This window comes from Oncorhynchus masou, chromosome 24 (assembly GCF_036934945.1).
Source record: "Oncorhynchus masou masou isolate Uvic2021 chromosome 24, UVic_Omas_1.1, whole genome shotgun sequence".
NCBI lineage: Eukaryota > Metazoa > Chordata > Actinopteri > Salmoniformes > Salmonidae > Oncorhynchus > Oncorhynchus masou.
In genome coordinates this window covers 88,333,185-88,344,704 of record NC_088235.1, presented here as the reverse complement: position 1 = coordinate 88,344,704, position 11,520 = coordinate 88,333,185, and the positions used below count along the sequence as shown (strand labels likewise).

The 11,520-nt window shown below is 42.3% G+C and overlaps 1 protein-coding gene across 1 annotated transcript; it reads left to right on the top strand.

Annotated features, from left to right (window-relative positions):
- Nucleotides 1–5,544: 5,544 nt before the first annotated feature.
- On the top strand, nucleotides 5,545–9,397 carry LOC135511741 (MAM domain-containing glycosylphosphatidylinositol anchor protein 1-like). Its single transcript, XM_064933217.1, has 9 exons — nucleotides 5,545–5,665; nucleotides 5,759–5,810; nucleotides 7,002–7,040; nucleotides 7,141–7,440; nucleotides 7,623–7,916; nucleotides 8,097–8,339; nucleotides 8,457–8,498; nucleotides 8,599–8,686; nucleotides 8,815–9,397. Exons 1-9 carry the CDS (start codon nucleotides 5,651–5,653, stop codon nucleotides 8,978–8,980), a joined length of 1,239 nt encoding a protein of 412 aa, XP_064789289.1. The 5' UTR covers nucleotides 5,545–5,650; the 3' UTR covers nucleotides 8,981–9,397.
- The last annotated feature ends 2,123 nt before the right edge of the window (nucleotides 9,398–11,520 follow it).

Sequence of the window (11,520 nt, the reverse complement as noted above, 5' to 3'; positions counted from 1 at the left end):
TAGCAAGCTGTCTAGGCCCTGAGACAGCATAGCAGTCCCAAACCATGATGCTCCCTCCACCATACTTTACAGTTGGGATGAGGTTTTGATGTTGGTGTGCTGTGCCTTTTTATCTCCACACAACTTTAGTTTAATCCGTCCACAGAATTTTTTGCCAGTAGCGCTGTGGAATATCCAGGTGCTCTTTTGAAAACATCAGACGTGCAGAAATATTTTTGGGGGACAGCAGTGGCTTCTTCCATGGTGTCCTCCCATGAACACCATTCTTGTTAAGTGTTTTACGTATTTTAGACTCGTCAACAGAGATGTTAGCGTCTTCCAGAGATTTCTGTAAGTCTTTAGCTGACACTCTAGGATTCTTCTTAACCTCATTGAGCATTCTGCGCTGTGTACTTGCAGTCATCTTTGCAGGACGGCCACTCTTAGGGAGAGTAGCAATAGTGCTGAAATTTCTCAATTTATAGACAATTTGTCTTACTATGAACTGACTTTTAGAGATACTTTTGCAACCCTTTCCAGCTTCAGGCAATGCTTCTTGTGAATAGCAAACTCAAATTTTGTGAGTGTTTTATATGGAGCAGGGCAGCTCAAATGAATATCTCCAATCTCGTCTCATTGACTCGACTCCAGGTTAGTTGACTCCTGACTCCAATTAGTTTTTGGAGAAGTCATTAGCCTAGGGGTTCACATACTTTTTCCAACCTACACTGTGAATGTTTAAATTATGTATTCAATATGGACGAGACAAATACAAAAAGGTGTGTGTTATTAGTTTAAGCACACTGTGTTTGTCTATTGTTGTGACTTAGATGAAGATCAGATCAAATTTTGTTACATTTATGCAGAAATCCAGGTATTTCCAAAGGGTTCACCTACTTTTTCTTGCCACTATATATAAAATGGATGTATTCGTAAGCCACACACACAAGCATTCGCACCATCAAATTAAAATCAATTGTATCTTCAGTTCAAGATCTTTTAAAGACCTCAATATCCAATATAAAGGCCTATCCTGTTCATAGCTAAACTGCTACTGGAAATTCTAGGCCTCGAATACGTCCCCACCCTTGACCGTGCTCATAGAAGCTTACAGTCCGCACCAAAGAATGGGGAGCCGCCCTGACCCATCATAGTCAAATTCCACTACTTTCAGGAGAAGGATATTCTCCTTAAGGCATCACGAGCGGCTCCCATCACACACAACGGCCAGAAGATTCTACTTTACCCGGACTACATGGCGGCAGTCATGAAGAAGAGGTCAGCCTTCAACGTGGTGAGGGGGCTCCTACTTCGCTGTCTGGACACCAAGTTTGGCATTCTCTACCCAGCAGTGCCGAAGATCACTACTCCCAGAAGCCATTCATGGACCCAACCAGGGCCAAAAAATACATTGTAGCACACCTACATCCACAGAAGGGCAGGCGACATACAACTAACTAGCCATTGTAGGCCCATGCCCCTGACACTACACTAGCCATGCTAACGCGACCAAGGACCAACTAGTGAACTCATTTACATTTTACATTTAAGTCATTTGGCAGACGCTCTTATCCAGAGCGACTTACAAATTGGTGAATTCACCTTATGACATCCAGTGGAACAGCCACTTTACAATAGTGCATCTAAATCATTTAGGGGGGGGTGAGAAGGATTACTTTATCCTATCCTAGGTATTCCTTAAAGAGGTGGGGTTTCAGGTGTCTCCGGAAGGTGGTGATTGACTCTGCTGTCCTGGCGTCGTGAGGGAGTTTGTTCCACCATTGGGGGGCCAGAGCAGCGAACAGTTTTGACTGGGCTGAGCGGGAACTGTACTTCCTCAGTGGTAGGGAGGCGAGCAGGCCAGAGGTGGATGAACGCAGTGCCCTTGTTTGGGTGTAGGGCCTGATCAGAGCCTGGAGGTACTGTGGTGCCGTTCCCCTCACAGCTCCGTAGGCAAGCACCATGGTCTTCTAGCGGATGCGAGCTTCAACTGGAAGCCAGTGGAGAGAGCGGAGGAGCGGGGTGACATGAGAGAACTTGGGAAGGTTGAACACCAGACGGGCTGCGGCGGGAGCCCAGCCAACAGCGAGTTGCAGTAATCCAGACGGGAGATGACAAGTGCCTGGATTAGGACCTGCGCCGCTTCTTGTGTGAGGCAGGGTCGTACTCTGCGGATGTTGTAGAGCATGAACCTACAGGAACGGGTCACCGCCTTGATGTTAGTTGAGAACGACAGGGTGTTGTCCAGGATCACGCCAAGGTTCTTAGCGCTCTGGGAGGAGGACACAATGGAGTTGTCAACCGTGATGGCGAGATCATGGAACGGGCAGTCCCTCCCCGGGAGGAAGAGCAGCTCCGTCTTGCCGAGGTTCAGCTTGAGGTGGTGATCCGTCATCCACACTGATATGTCTGCCAGACATGCAGAGATGCGATTAGCCACCTGGTCATCAGAAGGGGGAAAGGAGAAGATTAATTGTGTGTCGTCTGCATAGCAATGATAGGAGAGACCATGTGAGGTTATGACATCTCATGTACCTCCTTTTTTTATATAGTTTTTATTACCCTTCAAATATGCATATTGTGGTGGTTCCCTCCTGAATCCTCTCCCTTTGTGTCAACTTGATTATGTTCGGCCTGGATAGAGCTGAGGTTCGGTTTAACATGGTAGTATTTTTCTCTAGTCTAGGAGAGTTATTTTGTTGTTTTTAGCTGTTTTTTCTTTTCTTTATATTTTATTACACTGACCTTTCAGCACGCTGGCCATGTGATTGTACTAACATTCATTTCTAATAGCTATGACAATGCCTAATTCACATACTCTAGGCCCCACTTGCTTTATCAGCTGGAACTTAAAAGGAATTAACCATGTGGTCAGTCGTAGCTAAGTGTATGCTCATCTTAAGTCTTTAAGTCCAGACATAGTTTTTCTCCAAGAGACCCATCTCTGGTCATCTCTGGTCCAGCGACCATGATAAACTAAAGAAGCTTACCAAAGGGGTCGACCAAACATTTCACTCCAACTTTGGTGCTAAAGGCCAGAGGGGCATCCATCCTTATCAGAAAAGGCCCTGTTTGTCTCCTCCAAAGTAATTTCATATACTAACGGCAGATACTGTATATTATGGTGATGGGAAACTTGTTTAGCATACAGGTTGTTTTTGCTAACCTCTATGGTTCTGGCTAACCTCTATGGTTCTGGCTAACCTCTATGGTTCTGGCTAACCTCTATGAAGCTACATTTTTCTCTGACCTCATTGCAACACTTCTGAACCTTAACTGTCATCACTTGATACTGGGCGGAAATTTAAATTGTGTATTACATCCAAGTCTAGACAGATCCCAAAAAGCCCAACAATGTAATTTCAAAATCAGGTGCAGTAATCAACTCATTTCTGGAATCCTATAATTTTCCTGGTCCATGGAGGAGGAGCAATCCCATTGCTAAACAGTGCTCCTTTTTTTCTCCAGTCCCACCACTCATACACTAGGGTTGACTTTTCCCTGCTGGACGATATAGTTATTCCTTTTGTAACTAATAACCAATATCACAGCATCTTTATCTCAGACCATAGCCCTGTCCAGCTATGTATCCGCTTTCCTTTTTACAGATCAACTGCACCACTGATGTGTCTCATTCTACTGTGTTGGAGTTGTTAAACGCATTTCTAAGGGGCCAAATTATTTCATACACAGCATATGACAACAAACAGTGCACTAAATGCTTTTCGGAGCCATGTCAACTCATTCTAGACATGGACAACAGATATGCCTCTCAGATATACTGACTCCTGAACTCTACAAAGAGAAACTGCTACACCAATCGTAATTTGTTAATCTTTCCACTAAACAAATGGAGCAGCTTCTGTTTAAGTCGAGGCAGACATTTTATGAACACGGAGAGAAAGCTGGAAAATTGTTATCTCACCAGCTTTGACAATCTGCTGCTAGCAGCACCATACCTGAAATCTGTGTTGCAACTGATTTAATTTCTACTAATCACAAAGAAATCAGCAATCAATTTAAGCAATTCTACTCTCCTCTTTACTCATCAGAGGCTCTTCCTGACACATCTCATATGCATGGATTCCTAGACAATCTGGACATCCCCTGTCTCATTTCAGATGAACAAACTAACATGAATAACTCAGTAAGTGATGATGAAGCTACTCGGGCAATTCAGTCCATGCAGAGCGGTAAAGCTCCTGTGCCTGATGGCTTCCCTATTGAATGTTTTAAAGCATTCTTCTCTAAACTATCCCCTATCTTTAGCTCAATGTACAATGAAGTCCTTTCCAGTCAGAAACTGCCCCAGAAACTTACCCAGGTGACTATTTTGGTTGTGCTTAAAAAGAACAGGAATCCTTAGGCCTAGACTGTGGCTCATACCGCCCTATAAGCGTTTTGTGCGGTGATTATAAAATTCTCACGATGGCCCTTTAGAGACAGTGATGCCAAACTGGATTAAGGGAACACTAAGGGGCGAAATAACTCACAAGTTGTCTTTATATGCAGACAATCTTCTTTTAAACATCTCTAACCCTGTGGAGACTATTCCCTATCTCTTGGACATGCTACAAGGTTTTGGGACATTCTCTGGATACAAGTTAAACCTAACAAAAAGTGTGCTCCTCCTCATTAATCAGTTAGCAGAAGGTATTGGATATCATTTAAGGCTTTGTTTAAACATAACTTCAAAACATTCCTGGAGTGCACTAAGCAGAATTTCATAAGGCTTCCCATTTAATTAGCAGGTCACATTCATCCTGTTAAGATGACTGTACCACCTAGGTTTTTGTACTTATTCCAAATGATTCCTATTTTTCGGCCAAAGTCAAAGTTCAAACAACTGGATAGCTATATTTCCAACTTAATTTGGAATAAATCAAATCCACGAATGAGAAAGGTATATCTAGAGAGACCTAAGCCTGCAGATGGGCTGGGCCTTCCCATTTTTTACACTACTACTGGTCAGTAAATATATCTGAATGTGTTTATTGGGTTTCTACATTTGGAAGACCTGTGCGAGCAAGGAGGCCTACAAACCTGACTCAGTTACACCAGCTCTGTCAGGAGGAATGGTCCAAAATTCACCCAACTTGTTGTGGGAAGCTTGTGGAAGGCTGCCCGAAACGTTTGACCCAAGTTAAACAATTTAAAGGCAATGCTACCAAATACTAATTGAATGTATGTAAACTTCTGACCCACTGGGAATGTGATGAAAGAAATAAAAGCTAAAAATAAATCATTCTCTCTGCTATTTCACATTCTTAAAATAAAGTGGTGATCCTAACTGACCTAAGACAGGGAATGTTTACTAGGATAAAATGTCAGGAATTGTGAAAGACTGAGTTTAAATGTATTTAGCTAAGGTGTATGTAAACGTCCTACTTCAACTGTATGTGACTCATTGTTAGTAGTAGTTGTGACTGTATTGCCATGGCACAGGCGGAAGTGGAGGAAATGTTTGCCCCCTAGTCCCCGGCAAGATGGCCATCTTTAAAGGGGACTGGGCGATTATTATGATGGGAGGACCAATAGCTCCTCCTCATCCCCTGTTTCCTGTCTTTCTACATTTTTACTGTCCCACCCTAAATCCCCATTTAGATTTTACCTCCAAATGAGTGACCTTTTTTCCCCCATTTGAAGACTGCAACCCTTGGACAATTCTGATATGGCAGGTGTAACAGTGAGTTAGCAAGATATCTCTCTGATACTTGTATTTGTCTGTCTGTTTGATAGAGTCAGAAAGAGATTTGACAGGGTTTTCATTGTGTACCAGAGTAATTCAACTCGAGATAGAATGAACTCCCTCTCCGTCTATGTCATACTGGGTGAGCTCCTGTACATTTTAATTTCCTCATTGACTAATTAGAATTGTCTTAATTGTTCATGTACATTTCCAGTGGTGTAAAGTACTTAAATAAAAATACTTTAAAGTACTACTTAAGTAGTTTTTTGGGGTATCTGTACTTTACTATTTATTTTTTGACAACTTTTACTTTTACTTCACTACATTCCTAAAGAAAATAATGTACTTTTTACTCCATACTTTTCCCTGACACCCAAAAGTATTTTGAATGCTTTGCAGGACTGGAAAATGGTCCAAATCATGCACTTATCAAGAGAACACGTGGTCCCCAATCCCTACTGCTTCTGATCTGGCAAACTCACTAAACACAAATGCATCATTTGTAAATGATGTCTGAGTGTTGGAGTCTGCCCCTGGCTATCTGTAATGATGTCTGAGTGTTGGAGTCTGCCCCTGGCTATCTGTAATGATGTCTGAGTGTTGGAGTGTGCCCCTGGCTATACGTAAATGTCTTAAACAAGAAAATGGTGTCGTCTGCTTTGCTTAATATAGGGAATTTGAAATTATTGATGCTTTTACTTTTGATACTTAAGTATATTTAGAACCAAATAGTTCTGGATTTTTACTCAAGTCGTATTTTACTGGGTGACTTTTACTTTTGTAACTTTCTATTAAGGTATCTATACTTTTACTCAAGTATCACAATTAGATACTTTTTCCACCACTGCACATTTCAATGGACAACTATTGTCATTGATAATGTGCATGATGATATAACCCGGGCTGAATTTTGATTAACTGCAGGGCACTCTGCATAGGCTACATTTTTTTATATGTTTAGTGTTGCCTATTAGTTGAATGTGAGAATGGGCTAAAATGTCACTCTTAAGAGAACATGTTTAGGTGGGTTTATTTGAGTGCCATCTACTCTTGTATTTTTCTTGACATAAGCTCCATGACCATGAATGTAGGATGTGTGGAGTCTTGTTGTGAAGGCAAGGATCAGAAATGTCAGGAAAGGACATGCATGTACATTCCTCCTATCCCCATGGGGATGATATCCATCTACAGACTCATTAGAGACTGTTTCCCATTCCTCTGCCCACTGAGTGTATATACAGCCATGTTGTTACTGCTCTATTTCCTACTCCTGAATAGTAAACAGAGTTAACTTCTGATCACATTGATCAATGATCCTTTTTTTCTTCATCAGGTCTAACAACATTGATGATCCAGACTACAGACTCTAAAGGTAAAACACACACACATACTCATATACACATACTCATATACACGCACTCATAAACACATACAGAAATGTCCAGAAATAACGAGCTTCCCTCTTTCTCTAGGGTCTCCCAATATCAGAGTGGTTCTGTCTGTTTGGCCCCCAGGATCAACCATCTACTTAAGGGAATCTGTGGCCCTGAGATGCAGTGTGGAAGCAGTTGCTAACTATTCTTGGACCTATCACTGGTTCAGACACACATCTCACAAAATTGTGACCCCAAACGCTAGACACATGATCAGTGGTGACAGTTACTCCATCACTGGGGTTGCCAAGGCTGACGGTGGTAGTTACTGGTGCCAGGCTGAGCGGAATGGCTCAACCACACCCTTACTCAGTGACCCCGCCCACTTGACTGTGTCAGGTGAGACAACCTTCAGTCTAATCACTGTTCACTGATTGGTTGGATGCAATATGGCTTCTGCTATTGGTATCAATGCACACATAACCTCATCAAAGACGAGTAGCCATTAGGTGTTATGGCATTAGTAGAGTGAGTAATCCTGAAAATGTCACCCCCACTTATTGTACCTATCTCTCTCGCAGAGCTGACCCCACCCTCTTTAGCAGTGATCCCCAACAGCCGACAGCACTTCCAAGGGGAGCGCTTCTCTCTCCAGTGCCCTGCTGTGTCTGAGAGCAACTCCACAGAGAGTAACTCCACAGACTGGACATTGTGGCAGCTCACTGACTTTGGAGTTAGGTCTGGGTGTCAGACACTAGAGGGCACTGTCAGGAAGGAGGTTCCTGGAGCATGCAGCCTCTCCTCTCTATACAGTGGGTTGTACTGGTGTGAGAGCAGCGAATGGCGCAGCAACACGGTCAAGATCACAGTGAGCTGTGAGCCATATCTGTATCACTGATGTCTGATACATTAGCAGCATTGTGATAATGTAGTTGGGGGGAAATAATGCCATGTGTCTGTGGAAACTGAGATTATGCATAAGAAAGCAAGTAAGATGCATTATATGTAACGGTCTATGTATCTGTATCTGTAGTGTCTTCTCTTGTGTCTCACAGATGGTTCCATGATCATTGTCGGCCCTGCTCACCCTGTCACAGAGGGAGATCAGGTGACTCTGCATTGCCGGTACTGGTTCCACAAACCTAACCTGACCACCTTCTACAAAGACGGAGTAGAGGTTGTTCTGAACGTCACAGAGATGACCATTGACAATGTGAACGGTGCAGACGAGGGCTTCTACAAGTGTGCTGAACCTGAGGAGAAGTTGGAGAGCCCAGAGAGTTGGCTGTCTGTGAGAAGTAAGACCAAACGTTTGGGCACAACTGCGGCCCAAATATTTTACTGCCTCCCAATACTGCTTGAAATACAGATGAACTTCATTTTACGTTGCGTTGCTTTTAATACCTTTATTTTAGGGAACTCCACCTCAGAAGAGAGGAAGACATTGTCCTCTGAAGGTACAGTGTCTACACATAAAACCCTTTAATCACCTCAACCCCCCTCCTCCAACACACACGCGCACGTGCCTTATATGGTTTCATGTTTTGCCCCATTCAGGTACCTGGATATGGGTGTTGCTGTTCTGTTGCATTGTGGTTATCCTGTTGCTTATTCCTGTTGTTATGTTACTGGTTCGTCACTACAGGTTAGTAGTTATTACCAACAAATATCTCTGTTTACTAATCATATTCAATGGACATAAAAAATAGAAACACTCTGTAGTAAGCAGGAAACTCTGTATGTGTCACTAACCCATCTGTTATTGGGTTCAAGGTTGCGTATGTGGTGCACCCGCAGCTGTTTCTCCTCCAAAGAAGGGACACCCCCAGGAGAGGCACCCCAGACCAAGCAGGATGTGACTGAGGTACAGTGGGATCTGGGCTGGATGGAGATGGCCAACCTGTTGGACAAGCAGCAGTACCCTGCCACTGCCAGCTAAACTCTACCACTCAAACCAGAGACTAGTGTGCTTAACACTGTACAGAACATACCAGAGGAGGCTGGTGGGAGAAGCTATAGGAGAACAGGCTCATTGTAATGGCATAAGTGAAATAAATGGAACCGAGTCACACGTGGTTTCCATATGTTTAATGTGTTTGATACTGTTCCATTTATTCCATTCCAGCCATTACAATGAGCCTGTCCTCCTATAGCTCCTCCCACAAGCCTCCTCTGGTACAAACATATTAATTATCCTTTGTATCTGTTTCTCACTGCTTCTGTTTCTCACAAGAGTTTTTCTTTTATCTGGTCAAATTAAGAAATAAAGAGGATGTACAGTATAAGTTAAAAAAACGATTGTGTACAAGCACAATATTTCCATATGTATCATTAAAGTCACTCCATCTTCATGTTACACCTGTTGGTGAACTACTAATGAGTATCAGAAATGCTGTTTCTGTACAGAAAATCCCTTCCATTTACTGTAAGGTACCTATCTACTTATGAATAGGCTTTCACTTGGCTGCTTGAGAATTTGAAAATAGAAAGGTGTGAAATAGTAATCTTACTGCAGAAAAAAAATTCAATTTAATGTGAAATTTGAGGCTTACTGGGAGAAAATTCATTTTCACCGATATCTGCACAGCTCTAGTGTAACAGTATAACATTAGACCGTCCCCACGTGCGAACCAGGGAGCCTCTGCACACATCAACAACAGTCACCCACAAAGCATCGTTACCCATCGCTCCACAACAGCTGTGGCCCTTGCAGAGCAAGGGGAACTACTACTTTAAGGTCTCAGAGCAAGTGACGTCACCGATTGAAATGCTATTTAATACTGTCAAAACAGAAGAGTGATTGCAACAGCTGATTGCAACAGCTGGTGAGTTTTACAATACTTTCAAATGTATTTTACTCACATTATTGTCCTATTTTTTAATTGGTATTTAATTTCCAAAAGCATTGACTTGAGAGTTAAATCTCTCAAATAGTAAATATAAGAATATACACAACCACAGTTTTGCTTGTTTAAAGGGATGCAACCCTTTTTTTCAATTTTCGCCTAAAATGAAATCCCCAAATCTAACTGCCTGTAGCTCAAGCCTGTAGCTTAAGCAAGGGTATGCACATTCTTGATGCCATTTGAAAGGAAACACTTTGAAGTTTGTGGAAATGTGAAATTAATGTAGGAGAATATAACACATTAGATCTGGTAAAAGATCATCCAAAGAAAAAAACCTGTGGATTTTTTTTTTACCATAATTTTGAAATGCAAGAGAAAGGCCAAAATGCATTATTACAACCCAGGTGCAATTTAGATTTTGGCTACTAGATGGCAGCAGTGTATGTGCAATGTTTTAGACTGATCCAAGTAACCATTGTATATCTGTTCAAAATGTTGTATCATTACCACCCAAATGTGCCTAATTGGTTTATTAATACATTTTCAAGTTAATAATTGTACACTCTCTTCAAACAATAGCATGGTATTATTTCACTGTAATAGCTACTGTAAATTGGACAGTGCAGTTAGATGAACAAGAATTTAAGCTTTCTGCCCATATCAGATATGTCTGTGTCCTGGGAAATGTTTTTGTTACTTACAACCTCATGCTAATCGCATTAGCCTACGTTAGTTCAACCGTCCCCCAGGGGGGACAACAATCCCGTAGAGGTTTTTAAACAAATGTGGTTTCTACTGACAATTGAGATGTACAAATGTTGGCATATGGGGACGACAAGCAGATAAGAGACAATCCTTACTTAATTTCAATTAAGACTTTAATGAGCAAGCAACGACGGACATAGTCAATATAACTATTTGTTGAGCACTTTTGAAATGTACAGCGACAGAATTCAGAACATGGGGCTGTTCTTACAGTGTACTCCTTGTACAAGTTAGAACCGTATGATCAAATCAAATCAAATCAAATTAATTTATATAGCCCTTCGTACATCAGTTGATATCTCAAAGTGCTGTACAGAAATCCAGCCTAAAACCCCAAACAGCAAGGAATGCAGGTGTAGAAGCATGGTGGCTAGGAAAAACTCCAGAGAAAGATCAAAACCTAGGAAGAAACCTAGAGAGGAACCAGGCTATGTGGGGTGGCCAGTCCTCTTCTGGCTGTGCTGGGTGGAGATTATAACAGAACATGGCCAAGATGTTCAAATGTTCATAAATGACCAGCATGGTCAAATAATAATAATCACAGGCAGAACAGTTGAAACTGGAGCAGCAGCACGGCCAGGTGGACTGGGGACAGCAAGGAGTCATCATGTCAGGGAGTCATCATGTCAGGTAGTCCTGAGGCATGGTCCTAGGGCTCAGGTCCTCCTTGAGAGAGAGAGAGAAAGAAAGAGAGAATTAGAGAGAGCATACTAAATTCACACAGGACACCGGATAGGACAGGAGAAGTACTCCAGATATAACAAACTTACCCTAGCCACCCGACACATAAACTACTACAGCATAAATACTGGAGGCTGAGACAGGAGGGGTCAGGAGACACCTTGGGCCCATCCGATGACACCCCCGG